Raw genomic sequence first — 20,893 nt, 5'->3', positions numbered from 1 at the left:
TTTACTTCTACCCAAGTAGTTTTTTAGTTTTTTTTTAAGTAACTGTACTTTTACTTGAGTACAATTTTTGGCTACTCTACCCACCTCTGTTTGTACCTTAGTTTTGGTTCATACACCAGAGCCTTTAAATAAAATTATTCAAACCACGTCTATCATCAGATGCATGCCATTTTTTAATACTCTAATCTGAACATTATAAAACAGATACTTCTAGCCATGTAAAATAGCCAGTACATGCACTATGACTGCACATAAACTGAATTCTATACTACTACGCAAAATTTCTTGGCAACCATAAACAGCCGTACAGCAAGGCTAATGAACTTTTACTTGGTGGAAGAATTGTTTATTTTGATTATTATTCATAAATGCAATCATTTATTGAACAATGATGTCTCTCGCCGCCATTTTTTAAAAGCAAAAAGCCACTCAAGTTAGTGGTTTTACTATGATTTACGGTGTTCCAATTGATTTATACATCAGTGGCACCAAATAGAATTGCGAAAATTACACAAAATTCCCAAACCTCTTTCATTGTTCAGCCAAACAGAAAGTTTCTTCCAAACTCATGCCACTAGGGCAATTAGGGCACGATTTTCTAAAAAGCTACATAGAAACAATATGTATTGTGAACAAAATAAAACTGACTTGACTGTTTCAGTGACGTTTTGTGTGTGTATTGCTTTGTTACATATAGTTGCTGTCACATCTCAGTTTTTTTGTGAATATTTATAGCAGAATGTGTGTGCTAAACTATGTGTGTGCATGCATGGATATTCACCACTGGTTCAGCTCCTCTTGTGCTTTTCTTCTCTCTTCCTCCAGGCCTTTCTGCAGTTCTTCAGTGATCTTTCTCCTCAGCTCAAACTCATCCACTAAACAGAAGACAATACACACAAAAACATTAGATGCTGAGCTACTGCAAGTATGTCAGATGGTTATTTCACTGTGCTTTGCTTTGTTGTTGTATACCACGTCACATAATATCCTAGAACAGCATTTTACTCTGGTTAATAAAGTTGGATGTTTGCTGTGAAACTGCACTTTGAGATTCGCATAGAAACGTTTGTACTTGTTCGTAAAGAAGTTTGTGAGTGAGTGTAGTGAGGTGGGATGTTGTTTTGAGCCCTCATGACTTCTATGCCTTATGATGCAAAAAAAAAAAATTATATATAGAAAAAGAGAGTCATATACGCATACGCACCAACAATGACTCAGTTAAAAAAATACAATAAAAAAAACACTCACTTTCAAACACACACACTTTCCCAACCTTAGTGATGATATCAACACCGCCAGAGTCAAATGTGTCAATGTGTCCCTTATCTGGAAGGCTAATTGTCCGTGAAAGCACAGTGGAGATACTGAAAGGACAAACTTATAGCTGCCACAGTGGGAAAATGACCATCATCGCAGCACTGCAGAGGCCCAGAGCAATGCTACTGCAATAACAGGAAAACAGAGTTGCAAATGGAGATACGGGCAAACGATGTGTGTAAACAACCAACATTTAGTCTGGACAAATTCAAAATTGTGAGATCTTGCTGTAATACGTCGATCGATCACTGCCATGGAGCTGAAATTCACTGAGGAGGTTACAAGAGTGGGGGCATATCGAGAAATGGATCGATTATCTTGAGTCATCAGAAAGGGAATGGTGGATTTGGAGCGCATCTGTGGAAGTTGGAGGATGTGGAAAATCATAGGAATAACATCCAGATTGTTGGAATTCCTGAGGCTGAGGAAGGTCGGGATATGGTGAAATTCCTGGACGGGCTCCTTCCAAGTCTGCTCGACATAACAGGCCATAAGTTGGAAATAGAGCGAGCTCACAGGGTTCCAGCTCACACACACACAGACAAAAATAAATATAAATATATATGTATAGCTGTGGGGGACATGCTTAACTCCGCAAAAAACACATTGAAATGCACTCTAAACTGATTTATCATAAAATAGCAACATAAAATAATGCAAAAGACTTCCGTCTAACGTGATTAAAGTTACACACGCAGTGACAGACGCATAAACACATTCTGTTCAATAAATATGACTGAATACAGACAATTTAAAAAGGTTATTTCCAGCAAATTGGGATTTGGGTTCTGTTCTGTGTAAATTAATTACCATTTGAATGCAAATGCCATCTTCCTCCTCATGTAAATTAGATTTCATGATGATTAAGTTTGTAATAGTTCAAAATGCCCCACTTCAGATAAATATTTTACAGTTTATGGCCATTATCAAAGGTAAAACTCAATGTTGGAATCCAGAGAATATTATTTACTGAACAGAGCAACAGCTCTGTATGCTGTCAGTTAAAGCCACACAGCTGCACATCTCCTGCACCACAGGTGCAATATGACACAGGTTTACCTGAGAGCTAGACTTCGCATGTGAAATTAATGAACTCTTCAGCAATAAACGTGATTGGTGGGCAGACATTGTTTCTGAAGAGATAAAATATTTTATTTCCATGGCCGGTTTTCCCATTTTCTAAACAGAAATGGGAAGACTGCATAGAACTAGTTAATTAAAGTATATCTTGCATTTAAAAAGACTGTCAGCTTGAGTTAAATCCAGTTTTACATTGTAGGTCTGTTTTGGGTGTCTTTTGGCTTTAGGTACTGTTTGCACAATCATCATCATTTAAATGTAGAGTACAATCAAAACATAGGCTAATTTTTGCCAAATGTGACTTCATCTCAACAACATTATGTAATTTGAAAAAACAGAAATAATTTATTTGATTACTCAATTCATCTTCAGAATAATCGTTTGATTACTCGATTACATAAATAATCAATAGTGACAGCACTAACTGCCACTTGATACACTTAAAAAGTAATTTATTAAAACATGCAATAAGTAATCCAAAAGTAATCAGATTAGATGAACTAACAGTGTAGTCTAAAAAATTATGTTACTGATTACCATTTTAGTTTTTGTCAATCCATATCGGAAGTTATCTACCCAACACTGCACCAACTGATTAAAATATTTTAGTAAAAATTATTTAATCTACTTCAGATAATTATAATGTAGATAACACTTAGACTTTGGCATTAAACAGATAATATTTCTGTTTAAAGCAACCTGTTTGTAAATAAACACTTAAAATGTGTAATGAGATATCGTCCTGCTGCCTTGATGCTGAAGCAGAAACCAAAATTAAGTGCGGACTCTGGCATTGGATTTATCAAACAGCAGACAGTTGTAATGGATACAAGCAGACAGGTGCTGTCTAAACTTCAAACATCAAACTCACTTGATAACATCAAATTAAAGATATGCCGTGATAACGGAGATTCTCAATAGGCAGCACATTTGATGTCCACCTGTAAAACAGGACGACAATTTTCATATACAGTGCAGTCAGAAATTATTCAGACCCCTTCATTTTATTCACATTTTGTTATGTTGCAGCCTTATGCTAAAATGCTTTCATTTTTTTTTTCCACATCAATCTACACTCCATACCCCATAATGACAAAGCAAAAACTAAATTTTTGATAACTTTGCAAATTTATTAAAAAGAAAAAACTGAAATATCACACTGACATAAGTATTCAGACCCTTTGTTATGACACTCAAAATTTAGCTCAGGTGCATCCCATTTCTCTGGATCATCTTTGAGATGCTTCTACACTTTGATTGGAGTCCACCTGTGGCAAATTCAATTAATTGGACATGATTTGGAAAGCTACACACCTGTCTATATAAGGTCTCACAGCTGAAAATGCATATCAGAGCAAAAACCAAGCCATGAGGTCAAAGGAACTGCCTGCAGAGCTCAGAGACAGGACTGTGTCGAGGCACAGATCTGGGGAAGTCTATAAAAAATTTCGGCTGCATTGAAGGTTCCCAAGAGCACAGTGGCCTCCATAATTCTTAAATGGAAGAAGTTTGGAACAACCAGGACTGTTCCTAGAGCTGGCCGCCCGGCCAAACCTGGCAATCGAGAGTGAAGGGCCTTGGTAAGAAAGGTGACCAAGAACCCGATGGTCACTCTGGTTGAACTCCAGAGATCATGTGTGGAGATGGGAGAAACTTGCAGAAGGACAACCATCACCGCAACACTCCACCGATATGGACATTATGGCAGAGTGCCCAGACAGAAGCCTCTCAGTGCAAGAAAGCAAAAAAGCACCTAAAGGACTGTCAGACTGTGAGAAACAAGATTCTCTGGTCTGAAGAAACAAAGATTAAACCGTTTGGCCTCAATTCCAAGTGTCATGTCTGGAGAAAACCAGGCACCGCTCATCACCTGCGCAATACGATTCCAACGCTGAAGCATGGTGGTGATAGCAACATGCTGTGGGGGTGTTTTTTAGCAGCAGGGATTGGGGACCGGTCAGGGTTGAAAGAAAGCTGAATGCAGCAAAATACAGAGAAATCCTTAATGAAAACCTGGTCCAGAGCCTCCTCACTTCCTACATTTAGGCTTCTGTTTCTCTCCATCTCTCTCTATTTGACCTGCAATCCTTCCACAGCACAAAAGATAATTATAGAGTACACTAACACTCCATCTTCATTTGCAGATGACCAAATTCTCTCAACTGTTTAAAGCAAAGAGATCCAAAAACAGTCTGTTATTTTAATGGTAAAAGAATGTAAAAATGCTACGGTGAAAAAGGTTAATTGGTTAACGGGTTGGTTGGTTAACCTTAACATATGATAAAAAAAAAAAATATAATAATAATAATAATTAAATATATATATATATATACAATATATTTAACAACACGTTATTTTATGGCAAAATTGTACTGTTTTTTTTATATTGTTTCAAATACGAAAATAGGCACAATTTATATTTGCCAACAATATATTGTTTTGTAGCATTAATTTAAATAATTTAAGCATAAGCTTGTAGATCAAAAGATCTTCAAGATCAAGAAATACATCACAAATTGTCCTAACTTTTGACTGGTTGTATATATCCATCACTTTATTCTTTTTCATCGAGCTACTGACTTTTTGTCAGCATCTCACATTCATTCACACTCTAGTTTAATAATTTATTTAAACTAGGCTTTAATATTAAAAAGCACAGAGAAAGGAGTTATGTGGATTCAAAGGAAAACCAGCATCATTTCAAAACACCTAAGAATCTTTTGGGGTTTTGTGGGTCACTGAGAATTCCAAAACGACATTAACCATCCGGGCACCCATGTCATTCCTAAATCTGAGAAGTAATACTTTAAGATGAAAAATTAATCTCTAGATATTTCTCTCTCTTTTCCCCTTCTTCCTTCATACTCTGCAGGATTTAAAAAAAATAGCTTCTGGGCAGTCGGAAAAAAAGATAACAGACAGAGACAAATTGCACATCTCATAAGATGTTTCATTAATCTCCAGACCTTAAAAGAGGAGGGGGAGGCGGGGCAAATATAAACCATTACATGTTCCTCACGATCTGATTTAAACAAGTCTTAACATCTTTCTTCACACCAAAGACTCCCAGACATATCAAAAAATGTGCACATTCTTATCCTTCGCCTGCCCTTCCATCTCTGTGGATTTTACTGAAATCACCATTTTCCTATCCTTCCTAATCGTTTTTATGAAACAACATCCAAATGGGAGATCATTTCATTAAGGGTTTGTCATATGCAGCGAGAGGGTTGCGTGTTTTTTCTGCACTCTGGTGGGAAACTTGGTGCCGATCCTCAAGGAGATGTTTAATATGTAACAGAAAGACAAGTATGTCTATGTATAGCCGCTTCAAAGAAGGATGTGTGCAGGTAATTAGAGTGTAATGGAAAATGGTGTGTGGGCTCTGCGTATGAATATTCATGGTACGTTGAGAACACGTGGGAGGATCAACCTTGACCACTGTCTAATCACCACGCGCAGCGACGATTTAGCAACAGACTCGTTATCCAAAGCATCTCTTCATACCTTCATTCATGGGCACACATAATCAATGCCCCTCATTAAGGTTATGACCTTTGACCCTAGGAAATTGCGCTGAACCTCTTGAGGCAAGGCAAGCTGTGACAAAGACACAGAATTGTAGAAGTGAGTCAATGGGGGAAATGTCACAGCATAAAGTTTAGTTGTGACTTGGTATTTCTGAGTGCAATTTTTTTTAATGGACATAGCTATAAAGCCTAAAATATAAAAAATATTGCTTTGTGTTCAGTACAAGTTCTAGTAGGGCTGTCACGATTATGAAATTTGGCTGACAATTAATTGTCAAACAAATAATTGCGATTAAGACGATACATTTTCTGTTTTAGGGCTATTATCTCTTTAATGGTTTTCATGATTAATTGTCATATAATTGTCATATTTCTTAAGGAGTGCTTTTTTCTGCATGTGTGCTACATACACCTTAAGAAGTCATTTTTACACATTTAACCTGAAATATAAAAATCAAATAATAAAAGGCTTTAGAAACTTATGAAAAACTATGTTTTAAATATCAAAATACTTGTCTCTTTTTGGTCAACTTTAGTTTTGGTCAATTTTACACTGTATGTCATATATTTTACATTATATATTTTTAGAAAAAAATATAATATAATATATATATATATATATATATATATATATATACTGTATATATATATATATATATATATATATATATATATATATATATATATATATATATATACTGTATATATATATATATATATATATACACACACACACTGTATATATATATATATTTTTTTTTTATTATTATTATATTTATATAATATTTTGTTATACTATTCAATAGTAAAATATTTCTGTCCTAATTTCTTCACTGTCACATGTTATTTTAATGCTCTGATTAAACCCACAAGCCGTTTTTTTCTCACGAAACATGAGTGTATGAACCAGGAACATCTGCCATTACACGATCGTTTAAAGTGAAACCGGAGCGCTTTGCGTTGACTATCAAAGTTTATACTTGTTCCTGGCATTTGTACAGTATATTCGCTTAAAATGCCCTTATTTGGGCATTAAAATGTGATTGGAATTAGAATGCCCAATAATCACGATCAGACGATTATTTAATAATCGCGACAGGCCTAAGTTCTACCGATAGCATTTGTTGCATAATGGCAATTAGCACAGAAAATAATTTTGACTCATCTCATGCCAACATTTGTAAAGTTTCATTCTTGTGGCTATACTTTCAGCTTTTTACTTTTAACTTTCATTGCCTTACTCAGTTTACTTCCATTGAAACTACGATCCTGAAATTCCCGTAATCAAATCAAGGCCAGTGAAGATTCAGACCACTACCTAACATATCCTTTTGTGTTCCATAGAAGAAAGTCAGTCTTACGTGTTTAGAACCACATGAGATTAGTAAATGATAACAAAATTGTCATTTTTGGGTGAACTGCCCCTTAAAGCAAGCATTGTTCGATTATGGTATTCATCATACTGAAAGAACTATTACATGCAGTGTGGGATAGTTGATGCAATACAATGACAGTACATGCTATATATACACATCACAAATATGAAGTGTTTGAGTCATCATTATACCAAGGAGGCCTTAGTGAGCATGAAAAATGAATAAGTAGGAGAGAAAAACTACGAGACAGAAAGAGATGTATGGTGTTATAGATAGACAGAGAGACAGAGAGTGTGTGAGCCTCCATGGTAGAGATCATTAAGCAGATCTGTGTCTCATTAACAGTGAGCTGTCTCGTTATGTGCGATGCAGGTGGGCCTTCCTTTTTCTCTCTTTCTAAGTAGAGCCAGTTCACGGTGTCAGCTCCAGTCCACAGACTCTGCACATCTCTGCAGGTAACACCACTATTAAGGGCCAAGTGGACACACACAGAATTTTTCACACATATTTCAGCTGTCAGCTCTTCAGAGCTATTGTTTCAATACACATTAGATGTGCTTAATTATGTGGAGGTGGAAGCGAGAAAGTCACAGCTAAAAAAAAAAAAAATTAAAAAAATGGTGAAAAAGCGAAGATGTGGAGGAAACACAATGACCAGTTGTACTCATTGCTAATAGGAGAATAGTGCTGCACAATTTTGACAAAAAGTCATAATGTGTTTATTTTGAAAAATATTGCGATTTGAACTGTGATATGATAAACAAAAAACTAAATAATTCCCTTTGACCAAAATTTGGTAATGTTTTACCCATGCTCTACTGCCACTAAAAAGTGTACTTGTTGAGGGTTCATATTTACAACAGTTGTATAATGTGCTCCTCATTTTAACATCTCCTCTGTCCACAAATACCTGGTGCCATGAGATGTATTATTTGCATATTAACTTGTAGTGGCAAAACAAATGTGGAATTAAGTAAAAGTGAAATTAAAGGAATAGTTCACCCAAAAATGAAAATTTGCTCATAATTTACTCACCCTCATGCCATCCAAGATGTATCTGAGTTTCTTTCTTCATCAAAACAGAATTTAAGGCTTTTAGGATTTCATTTCAGACCTCCTCCTCCAAACAATGCAAGTGAATGTCCTCCATTTTTTGATGGTCCAAAATCCATATTTAGGGTGCATCAAAATAATCCACACGACTCCAATCGACAAATAAAGTTCTTCTGAATTCAAACGATTGATTATTTTGAGAAACAAAACAATACTTATATACTTTTTAACTACAAATGTTCGCTTCCGTACATCTCTGTAACGTGCGCTCATGAGAGGGATGACGTAAGCTCGTTGGTAAGGTCACGCATCACGTGGAGGAGTCAGGAAGTGCGACATTGTTTACAAGAGAAATTTGTGCCGTTCACAAACCAAAACAGTCCAAAACAATTTCAAATAATATAATGATTTTATAACAATATAAAATAAAAAAATAATAATTTCCAAATAATAATAATTTAAAAAAAAACAAAGTAAACAATGATGCACTTCCTGACTCCTCCATGTGATGCGTGACCTTACTAAAGAGCTTACGTCATTCCTCTTATGAGCGCACGTCACAGAGATGTACGGAAGTGAACATTTGTAGTTAAAAAGTATATAAGTATTGTTTTGTTTCTCAAAATAATCAATCGTTTGCGTTCAGAAGAACTTTATTTGTCGAGGGTGTAAATTATGCCTGAGGGTGAGTAAATTATCAGCAAATTTTCATTTTTGGGTGAACTATTCCTTTAAAGTAAATCTGGAGCGTATGTAACCCAGATAGCACACATACATCTCCGTGATGTCCGTTTTAGATCTTTTCATCTGCATCACATTCTAATTAGCATCTCATTCTACATCATAAATGTCTCAAAGACATTTGCTGAATGTCTCACTGACATCCGAGAGGAAACGTCTTATTGCAGATGAGCAAACAACCTAAAAAAATATGTCTTCCAGATGTAAACACACACATCAACGAGACGTCTGGGTGGTGTACGTGTGCTATCACGGAAGGAAACGGAACTGAACTTGCACACCTGTTACTCCCCTGATAGCACACACATCACCCAGATGTCTATTTGATGTGTGTGTGTACACATTGAGCCAATTACCTGAGCCATAAATTCCAACTGACTAATCACTCAGGAGACAATGCTGATTGGCTGATGGCACCACAAGAACAAACACAGTCTCAAGCCCTTCACTAGCCAGCAACTACCCTGAACTGTAACATTAAAGGCAACAGACATGGGGGAAGAAATAAGCCCATTTGTTTTAAGAGCCTTCCAGAAAAAGTCACTGGCTAAACATCTACCATAATATAATGAAATATTTGTGATTTATATGTTGCTTGCAAAACATTTTATTTTGTCAGAATAGATGGCTACTTTCGAATAGTCATCAATGTTTCTGGTTAGTTACTGCATCTACCAGCAGGGGCTAACTGGCCATCCTAACCAGTCAAACTCCTTAGTCATTTGGGACACGGCTATCATTTATCCAAAAGTCATTTCCCTAACATCCTATCACTGAAGAAAGCATCACAGAATTTAACATCATTAACATCCTAAAGGTCTCTAGCTGATATTCAGAGTTCAGTTGTGGGTTCCTAATAGGCATCTAAGTTGCAACCACTCAAACTTCCAATTGAAAGATCTATTATTGGACAAAGTCTTACATTTAATGAAAAGCAAACCAGTTGAAAATGCAATCGACTCGAGGCACTTCTGGGAGAGAATGATGCTCATGGTACCTTGGAGGCTGAACTGGCTTAAGTGGAGTTCCTAATTACAGCATTGATTCATTAACTCTATTACAAGTTAGAATTAATCGTTTCATTAAAACTCTGGCACAAGCTATGAATCATAATATGCAAGGACCCAGATACATTCACTCACAGCATGAAGTTTTTGGAAAAATTAAATATTAGCCAATCTGTTTATCTAATTTTTAAAAGTCCATACTGTAGTTTTCAAAATAAATCTTAATCATAGAGCTAAACACACTCAGTGGCTGTGGATTTCTGATGGATGTGTTTAAGAGTAGTTTCAATTTCATAGAACTGCCATGAGTGACTTGATGCGTAATATTGGCACTGCACACTAGTGTGCAAATACATTCAGGGTGTACACAAGATCCTATTTTCCCGAGGAGTACCATTAACATTCAAGAATGACAGGCGCTGAAGTGCACTGTGTTGTGGAATATGCGGAGTCAAACTCCTTAGTCATTTGGGACAGGGTCATCATTTATCCAAAAGTCATCTTCCTAACACCCTATAATTGAAGAAAGCATCACAGAATTTAACATCATTAACATCCTAAAGGTCTCTAGCTGATATTCAGAGTTCAGTTGTGGCTTCCTAATAGGCATCTCAGTTGCAACCACTCAAACTTCCGATTGCAACTTCCGATTAAAGAGTAGTGTCAATTTCATAGAATTGCCAAGAGATACTTGATGCGAAATATTGGCACTTCACACTAGTGTATACAAGATCCAATTTGCCCGAGGAGTACCATTAACATTCAAGAATGACAGGCGCTGAAGTGCACTGTGTTGTGGAATATGCACAATTTCACAGTCAGACCAATGAATTTATGTACGCACAGATCAACAATAAGGATTTTTTTTTTTTGCTGGCTCGGTTGGGCCTGTAGTTCAGGTTTTTACTTGCGCTGTTAACATTTTCTCTGGCTGCACCTCAAAAATAGGCTATTCTATTTTATTGTTAACAACATTTTTTGATGTGTTATACAATTCTATAACTATTTTCATTTAACAGTTAACGTTTCTGTACAGAAACAACAATTTACTACATTTGTTTGATGCTTCCAAGAAGACTATCACAAGGCACTCTCGCAATTTCATCAAAACCTCATCTATGTTAGCCAGCTAGAAAACATCACAGACAGTATGTTTACATGCACAATTATAATCAGTCTATAGAAGATTTTTGCCTAGTCGAGCTACAATCTTCATCTATCAGTCCAATGCGTAATCGAAAATTTGAAAGACGAACATCAGCTAAGGAAGTTGAAGCGATGACAGCTGAAGCATGTCACCTCTATCTTTCGGACCACACAAACAATGCTGGTGTTAGTTACGGTCCAATTAAAGTGTACACATGCTGGATGAAGCCAAGCAACAAACGCATTCTCAGGTCTGTTAGACTTTGACTGAAATCCTACCAGTCCAATCTTTGCTGACTTAATCATTTACATGAGATTTTACAAAGACAAATTGTTGTTTTAGTCAAACTGAAATCAAACTTTTCAAGTGCATGTAAATTAGGGCTGTGCCGATACTATCGTATCTTGATATATCACAATACTTGTTCTCATGTTATTGTATCGATACTATATATCCCTGTATAGATATTTATTCACCTGTTTGTGTATTCATATAAGGGTCAGAAATGGGGTTCGGGCCAAAAATGCCACTGAAAGGTAGACATTTTAAATGTCATGGCAAAAAATGCCCTGTGATAAATATGTTTTTTTATTTGTAACATCTGATCTAGTTCTTATTGTTCTATTCTAGGCCTAGTTACATATTAACAGGATTATTAATTAATTACACTATGTAACACAATTTTTGTTCCTGGGTAGTAAGTGTTATTTCCTAATTGCTTATGCCTCAGATGTATAGAAAATGGCTATTATTCCCCACAAACTTTGCTTTTGTGACCAGGACAGTGATATTTTGATATGTATCTATTTCCAATGAGAAAATGGGCGAATTTGTGTCTTTTCGTTCACATAAAGTCCGAAAAAACAACATATGAATCCAAAATCCTTCTTTATCTGTGGTCCGACAAAGACACTGGCTTTGACCTTTGCCTCAGACAGCTTAGGAAAGAAGTCTTGAAGGTACTTGAAGGCTGCCAACACCTTATCTAGAGCTCTGACAAATTGTTTCATAAGGCCCAATTTGATGTGCAGTGGTGGCATCAGCACCTTCCGGGGGTCCACCAGTGGCTCCCACTTGACGTTGTTTCTCCCCACAGAGAACTCGGCCCGCTGTGGCCAGTCCCGCCTGTGGTAGTGCGCCTTGGTGTCCCTGATGTCCCAAAGGCAAAGATAGCAGGGAAACTTGGTAAAACCGCCTTGGAGACCCATCAGGAATGCCACCATTTTGAAGTCTCCAATGACCTCCCAGCTGTACTCATCATACTTCAAGGCGTCCAGCAAGGTCTTGATGCTGTTGTAATCCTCTTTGAGGTGCACCGAGTGAGCCAGGGGAAGAGACAGGTTCTTGTTACCATTATGGACCAGCACGGCTTTGAATATTACTTTAGTACAAATACATGTTAATTTGGATTCATATGTTGTTTCTTTCTGACTTTATGTGAATGAAAAGACACAAATTCGACTGTTTTCTCATTGGAAATAGGTACATTTCAAAATATCACTCTCCTGGTCACAAAAGCAAATTTTGTGGGGAATAATAGCCATTTTCTATACTTTTGAGACATAAACAATGAGGAAATAACACTTACTACCCAGAAAAAAAAAAAGCAAAAGAAAAAATTGTTACACAGTGTTATTATATATTAATATTATAATACAATGATATTTCATGTGTATATATAATATTCATATTTCATATAATTATTTTAATATTACAAATTTATGTTAATGAGTCAATTACAATGAAGTATTTGATATAAAAAACTGACACACTGTACACACACTGAGCACTTTATTAGGAACATTAAGTGCAAGATGTGGTCTTCTGCTGTTGTAGACCATCCGCCTCAAGGTCTGACATGTTGTGCATTCTGAGATGTTATTCTGCTCACTACAATTGTACAGAGTGGTTATCTGAGTTACCACAGCCTTTCTGCTAGCTCGAACCATTCTGGCCATTCTCTGTTGACCTCTCTCATCATTTCCATCCACAGAACTGCCATTCACTGTGTGTTTTTTGTTTTTAGTACCATTCTGAGTAAACTCTAGAGACTGTTGTGCGTGAAAATCCCAGGAGATCAGCAGTTACATAAATACTCAAACCAGCCCATCTGGCACCAACAATCATGCATCTCAATGGTAAAGTTGATTACTGACACTGATAGATGATATCAGTTCAATAATAAAGAAGCAAGTCATCCAAGTAAGTGCAAACTGTGAGACCGGCGTTTTGCAGTGCGGTCAGAAAAGCTTTTATGAGGCACGAAAAGATCAAAACTGAACCTGCAGATTCACTCTTTCTCTCACGGACACTTTAACTCTCTCTCGCGCGCATTTGGCAAAGTTTCAATCGTGATCCAATTATGATATTGAGATATATCATGGTATATTAAACTGCGACGTGTATAGCAATACGTATTGTATCGTGAGGTGGTTGCTGATACCCAGCCCTAATATAAATGTACTGATTAGTGAGCCCGAAAGGGAAAGTGGAAGTTTGGTCAACTGGCCCCAAACTAGGGACGTGCGTGACTAGTTGACCAGTCAACTAAACAGTTCTGATGCTGCTAGTCGACATTGGAATTACTAGTCGGTTAATATTTTTCTCCATTAAACTGTTCAACATTTTTACACATTTACATTTGGCTTTATATTTTTATAGAGGCTGCACTTAAATTACTGTCATATTAATGTTATACATTTTAAATATAATTAATAATACAAATATTATTGAAAAAAAGAGGACATATGGAGCAGATACAAAGTTGCATTTCACCTCAGACTGTGCGTGCTTCTTCCCTCTCTAAATAAACCTGTATTCACTAAAGGTGAATGTGTGTCATGTTCTATATTTATTGTACAATGATGATTATGCAGGAGAGCACGTTGCAGATAAATGCCCCTTTTCAGTGGAATTTAGCATCGGATTTGGAATAGATTAAGTATTTTAAATGGGTTGCATAAACACCATTTTTTTTTTGACTGTTTTCTGAAGGTTGGTTTCGTTTGAGACTAGTCGACTCCAAAAGTTTCATTTCAACGTCAGTGAAATTAGTCGTTCCGCACATCCCTACCCCAAACTGTCTCACACGTGCCTCTGGCAAGTGTGCCATTCTAGTATGTGTCAGAGTTATGTTGCAGAACAATCTAACTCACCAGCTGGAGGTGGTGGAGTAGCCACTGGTTCTTCTACAGTTGGAGGAGTGTGGGGACTAGTTTCAGCGGCAGAAGCAGCAGGGGAAACAAGTTCAGCTGAAGGGGAGGGGGCAGTTATTTTTATGGGTGGATAAGAAACAGGTTCAGTATCAGGAGGTGGGGTGACAGTCTCAGTTATAGGAGGGGTAGGAATAGACTCCACGGGTGTGAATAGCTCAAAAGCAGGAGGGACAGCAGCAGATTCAGCAGGGGGAGGAGGGGGGCTGGACTTGGCAAAGCAAGGCAGGGCAATTGTTTCCACAGGTGGAGGGGTTGTATTAAGCTCATCAGCAGCAGCAGGTGGAGCAATGGACTCACCTGCATGGGCTGATGCAACACCCACTGATTCAACTGAGGGAGGTGGAGGTGGTGCAGGGGAGGAAACAGTCTCGGTCACAGGTGGAGGTGGTGGTGGTACTGCTTCTACAGGGGGAGGTGAGGGGAGTTTTACCGCCTCTGGCAGGGAAGGAGGTGGGAGGGAGGTGACAGGGTCAAATGGAGGAGATATTGGCACCAGTGCTGGCAGAGGATCAACCACAGGCGGAGCAGCAGGAGGGGTTCTGGGGGATGACTGGGCCTGTGGTGGGACTGGTGAGGGCTCCCTCATGCGGTCGATGACCTTCTCTGAGAGCTGAAGAACAACAGGAATGGAGTAAAAGCAAATATCAGATGTCAATGAAGACATTCTCCTTCCTTTCTGCACTTCCTGTAGCTTGACTGATAGGGCATGGCACTAGTATCACCAAGATCATGGGGTTGATTACCAGGGAACACATTTACTAATAATAGTATACAATAAATGTAGTGTCTGCAAAATTAATAAATGTAAATGTATAAGAAGAATACAAATAAGAATGCAATGCATTAACACATGCATGTTTATAGTAACCCGAAAACAATTTAAGTGTGAAATAAAAGTAGCATGATGCAAAATAAACACTTCAGTAACTCAAAACAAATAATAAATACATATAATGCTAGTCTTATAATAACACAACTATCAGCCTACTGTATGTCATGTGTGGCACTGTTTAGCCTATAAAATAGCTCTATGGGGGGCGGAAACACAGTGCAGGCCTGGTTGATTTTGTGGTGCTTGAACTGTAACAGATGTCTGTTTTAACAAATGTAATGTAATTCCTCTTATCCTGTCTGGGAAACTCCAAAGCGGAGGTAGTAGGATTGTTTGTCAAATGCATAGCCTATATTCCATTTCAACACTTTGTTTACTAGGACAAATGAACTAACTGTCAGTCAGGGCCATATGTTTATCCAGTTAGATGAGTTGCTTTATTAGAGGGCTTCACTACAATCCTGTGCACGCATTCACATCACTGCCGGTGTGAATTAAAGCCGTGTAACATTATGCATGATTTGCATTTGACAGGAGTATAACAGACGTGTGTCACTCACTCACCCTTATGCCCTTCACTATCGTTATGTTGTCATTCTCATCCGACTCGAAAGACACGCGACGCGTACTGTTGTTAGCTCCCATTGCTAATCAAATAAACTCGCTAGCCTTTAACCAGCTGCTACATGTAACTTGAATCAGTAGTTGAACTCTATCTAGAGCAGAAGTTGACAGTTCTCGGGTTGTAATGCCCGAGCACCAGGACCGCACGTTCCCGTACATAAACACACTCTTCCGCGTGCAGTCCCGCCCACCTATGACAGGCGAAGAAAACCGATTCTCATTGGACGACGACAAACGCGTACATTGTTAAACGGTTTTCTGTTGGACAAGATATACAGACACCACCAGTGATAAACGTTACTTGCATGGGGGACTTACTTTGATGAGTGATTTAGTAAATTTTGTTAACACCATATTTGTTTTTCTAAATTAATATCCATTGTATTATATTATTCCATTATTGTATTCTATTAATTTCTATTGTAATATATTATTCCATTATTGTATTCTATTAATTTCCATTGTATTATATTATTCCATTATTGTAGAATAGTATTGTATATATATATATATATATATATATATATATATATATATATATATAATTTTTTTTACACATTTTTGTTCGTTTCTTTTAACTTTTTTTATACCTTACACTTTATACCTTTACATTATTTTACATTTCATATCATTCATTTCCTTATTCACTTCATTTTTAATTTATTTAATTGTTTACCACACTATTTACTTTATTCATTTTCTTCATTGTCTATTTCTAAACTACAGTATAAGTACACTTTTTATTGCAATATTGTAAATGCTCACAATCATACCAATAAAATTTTGTCAACAATATAAAGTTTATATTCATAAATATAAAATAACTATTTATTTATATGAAGAAAGTTCCAAATAAAATATGTTTTTTATTATATATTTATTTTAAATAATGTGATACATTTGTTTTCATGCTGTAATAACGGCTATAATAGCAGTTATTTCATATTTCATAAGACACTAAATAATGCCATTACTTATTTAAAATTCACCTTCCTAAACGAACAGAAACATTGCCCTACATCCTTTTAACTTTAATAATTATATACTTATAAAGGGGTCATGACATGCCTTTTTTATTATTTTACTATGTTCCTTGAGGTCCACTTATAATATTAGTAAAGTTTTATTTTTAAACTTTAAAAATATATATTGTGATATATTTTTAAACATGATAGTTTTCCACCCTCATTCTGACCCTCTGTCAGAAACACTTGGAGTTGGTGCTGCTTCTCCTTTAAGACTTTACAGTACATGCCCACTGTTATGATTGGATCTCTGCTCTTGATTTACCTGCTCTCTACTTGCAGTCTCACTGCTCACCCCTACTGGGCAGGGTTGCGGAAGTAATAAGGTAAAGTAGTCTTGTCAATATGTTGTTGTGGAGGCGGTAAGATGCAAATGTCTACCGCAGTGTGACATCACAATGTGGAGGAAGTAGAGAACATTACGAGTCATTTTGTCAGCTTGGATTCAACAAATGCTCTTTTTGCAGCGAGGAGGAAGTCTTGAGTTCTGAAACTCACAATAGGCTATGTTTTTATAGTACACTAACGACTTATATGTTAAAAGATCAAGGGAAATTTGATTGATCATGTCATGACCCCTTTAAATTTAAACATACTATCCCCATACATTAACATTTACCCTTTTTCTGCGTATTTTTCAGAGATTTAACTTTTTCTATACCATGCAGTAAACTCTTGCCGCAGTTTAGATCGTAATCCTTTTGAAGCTCTTTAAATCAAAGGGGAGCTGTGAGCATTAGGGGTTGTGGGTCTTTTGTCCTATAGTGGGTGGCTGCCTTTGTCTATGTTGCCCTCAGATGTCATTGTGACAACCTCTTATCCTGCTCTAGGTGATGAGAAATAACCTCAGTCCTATTGTATATCATCAACAAATGACAGTAGATTGCTCAGAAATGATGGGTTTCAGAGGAAACTGATAAGAACTTCTGGATCCAACAGGACTCAGAGGTGCTAAAAGAAAAAGAACGTCAGTACCTTAGTGATTGTTTCCCTTTTTGAAGGGGCACGAAATTGGTCACTATTTTATCTCTGCTGTCCACGGACACATCAGTCAAACAGGAGACTGCCAGATCGACCCTGTCCTACACAATCAATGCCCTTTCCTCCCTGGTTTGTTACAGCAGAGATCATCAGGAGATAGAGGGGAGTAGGTCCACAGCAATATATCCTACAAACAGAAAGCAATTAACAACCTTCACCTCTTTTTGTCTCTGACTCTCTCTCTCTCTCTCTCTCTCTCTGTTTGTTTTTTTTCTTTTAGTTTTAAGGTAATTTTTCAGCATGAAAAAAATATTTGTATATTGTAAATGTATATATTGTAAATTTTTGTGCATTGCCAAAGCATTTACAGCTTAATAGCTAATGCAAATAAGATGGAGCAAAATAAAATCAGTGCAAAACAATTTTCAGAAATGTAAAAAAAGGAAAAAAAAAGATGCGTAATTGACAAAGAAAAATACAAGGGATGATGTTAAATAATAAAAAGTGATTATACAAATAAAATAAAATAGTAAATGAAAATAATAATAGCAGTACTATACTGTATATATATATATATATATATATATATATATATATATGTGTGTGTGTGTGTGTGTGTGTGTGTGTGTGTGTGTGTGTGTACGTTTATACTACATTGGACCAAATGTCCCCACAAGTATAGTAAAACTTGAGATCACCTACCTTGTGGGGCCCAGCCAGCGGTCCCCATGGGGGAAATGGCTTGTTAAACATACTAAACGAGTTTTTTTTATTTATTTATTTTTTTTTTTAATGTAAAAATGCAAAATGTTTTCTGTGAGGGTTAGGTTTAGGGGTAGGGTTAGGGTTAGGGGATAGAAATTATCGTTAGATCTGTATAAAATCCATAAAATGCATGGAAGTCTATGGAGAGTCCCCACAATTATATAAAAACAAGTTTGTGTGTTTGTGTGTGTGTGTGTGTGTGTGTGTGTTGTTATTACACATATTAAAATAATTCTAATTATTTTTATTTTTATTTTTGTTTATACTAATAATGATAATAATAAATAACAATAAATACAGTAAAAAATAGTTAAATTAACAGTAAAAACAATAGTAAAATACGAAGCTCACATTACCAAAGTACAGTAGCCTAAATATTAAGAGATTTCTTCCAAAGTACAGAAAAGAGTTTCATATTTTGGTTAAATACTAAAGTCAGTTTCTGTTTCGAAGCTTATTGTTCATAATATGCCTAATACTTTCTATGATGCAACATTTTACTTTACTCATATTGAAAAACGAATGTTTTACCATTAAGACTACATTTCCCTGTGAGCGGAACGATCATCTGAACAAGGCTTTTCATTGGCTGAAATCTGTCATGAGGTCACGTGACGTGTGCTTGGGCGTAGTAGCGGAAAGATGGCAGCTGAAACAGGCAGATACAGGAGCGCTGTCTCCAAAAGCAAAGACCCCTCCGGTTTACTTATATCTGTAATAAGGTGAGCACTATATTTTTTGCAGTGTCCGTGCAGTCAGTCTTGCGTTCGTCTGCGTTAAATATTTTGCACTTTGTCCTCGTAGAGAAAATGACAGGATTGGCCTGTCGCTTAGCATTTTTGCTAACGAAACATCCTGTTATGTACTTTCATGTTTTGTTTACTCAAATAAGCTATTTCACTGCCTCTTCATTTAAGGCTTTTCGTCACCTCAATTTTATAGTTTTATTGTGTGAGGTTTCCTGAATGACAGCGAGTCAGGAGTCATACTGAGGGACAAATGTTGAATGGACAGTGTTAATGTATTGACAGGTCTGGCTGTCAAAAAAGTTGTCTCACTACCTAGTGAGCTGACTAAATAGACAGCACAATTTGGGCATCATAGACGTGAACGTTCTGTTTGACGCTTGTGATGCCCAAAAATGCTGTTTAGGTAGCCTTCTTTGATGAATGTGCATTATTTCGGTCGTATTAATATCAATACAATAATTGCCTTACAGCATATTAATAAAATAATTAATATAATCAGACCAAAAGATTCTGACCACTGACTTCTCTTTCATTTGAATTCTTCCTCAAAGCTTTCTTTGCTTCCTGTTTACATTTTCATGACAGGTGGTGCTGCCTGGTAAAGCTCTAATTAACTTTTTATCTAAAATATGACATGCTCAGAATCAAACAGTGGCTTAGTTGCATAGATTAAGCATGTTTTCTTCCATTGAGTGCAGTTGAGTTGATAAGCTGTCAGAGATCCTTCACAGATTTTACTCATCAGCCGTTTCCATTAGGTTGTCCACAGGCCCATTCAGCGAGGTCATAAAAGAGCAAGTCTACATTCAGAAACCATATCCGTATGATCTGTTCTTGACTGCCAGCTCGAAAGGACTTTTCCCAACTGAATACTGGCTCTCGCTACCCTCCGGCTCGTTCGCTCACTTTCTCCTACTCTCTGAGCTCTGTGATGACTGTAATGAGCTCTATAGGGAGATTATGCTCTGCCTCCCATTACCATGTGATTTAAACCCATACCGCAGTGGAAATGAGTCAGGACAGTGTTTGAGAGCTGAGCTGTGCTGTCTGGCAGTGTGCCTTCTGGGACACTCGTTGGTTTGGCACCAGCCCCAGTGGTTATCTCGGAGTGGGTGTGCGTCTGATGATGAATTTTAAAATTGTGTTGCAATATCCATCTACATGTCTGAGTGTTTGCAACTTAATAATGACGGGATGAGTTTAGATTGGAATCAGCCATTTCTGTTCGATTCATGCTGAAAGCTGATTTATAGAAGCTTTAATTGTAAGTCAGTCAAGTGTGAATTTCTGGTTTCAGAAATAGCAAGAAAAACAATTCAATAGAATTGCTATTTATAACAATTAAACCCCTCCATCATAAATAAGAATGAAGAATTACCGCCCTCTCTATCATATGTAACATTTAAACATTGGCACCCCCTGCATCATATACCTATAACTCCATTGCATGT

At 36.8% G+C, this 20,893-nt stretch overlaps 2 protein-coding genes across 8 annotated transcripts in view; one reads left to right on the top strand and one right to left on the bottom strand.

The window, feature by feature from the left end:
• Positions 1-16,101, bottom strand: part of chchd3a (coiled-coil-helix-coiled-coil-helix domain containing 3a) — a 101,886-nt gene extending 85,785 nt beyond the window's left edge. For 2 of the 3 annotated variants that reach the window (XM_051688301.1, XM_051688302.1), the window contains exons 1-3: positions 15,863-16,101; positions 14,407-15,076; positions 782-875 (exon numbers count right to left, since the gene is read on the bottom strand). In XM_051688301.1, the coding sequence (XP_051544261.1) occupies positions 782-875; positions 14,407-15,076; positions 15,863-15,943 (845 nt within the window). In that variant the 5' untranslated portion in view covers positions 15,944-16,101. The remainder of the gene's footprint in view (positions 1-781; positions 876-14,406; positions 15,077-15,862) is intronic. The other variant, XM_051688303.1, reaches the window with a different exon arrangement.
• A 3,214-nt stretch (positions 16,102-19,315) lies between these two features.
• LOC127435096 (exocyst complex component 4-like) overlaps positions 19,316-20,893 on the top strand; it is a 176,747-nt gene continuing 175,169 nt past the window's right edge. For all 5 annotated transcript variants that reach the window (XR_007896127.1, XM_051688287.1, XM_051688286.1 and 2 more), the window contains exon 1: positions 19,316-19,415. Coding sequence is in view for 4 of the 5 variants with exons in the window: in XM_051688287.1 (XP_051544247.1) it covers positions 19,336-19,415 (80 nt within the window). In the remaining variant the exon portion in view is untranslated. The remainder of the gene's footprint in view (positions 19,416-20,893) is intronic.

This window comes from Myxocyprinus asiaticus, chromosome 45 (genome assembly GCF_019703515.2).
Source record: "Myxocyprinus asiaticus isolate MX2 ecotype Aquarium Trade chromosome 45, UBuf_Myxa_2, whole genome shotgun sequence".
In the NCBI taxonomy this organism is placed as follows: Eukaryota; Metazoa; Chordata; class Actinopteri; order Cypriniformes; family Catostomidae; genus Myxocyprinus; species Myxocyprinus asiaticus.
This window is presented reverse-complemented; position numbering and strand designations above follow the sequence as displayed.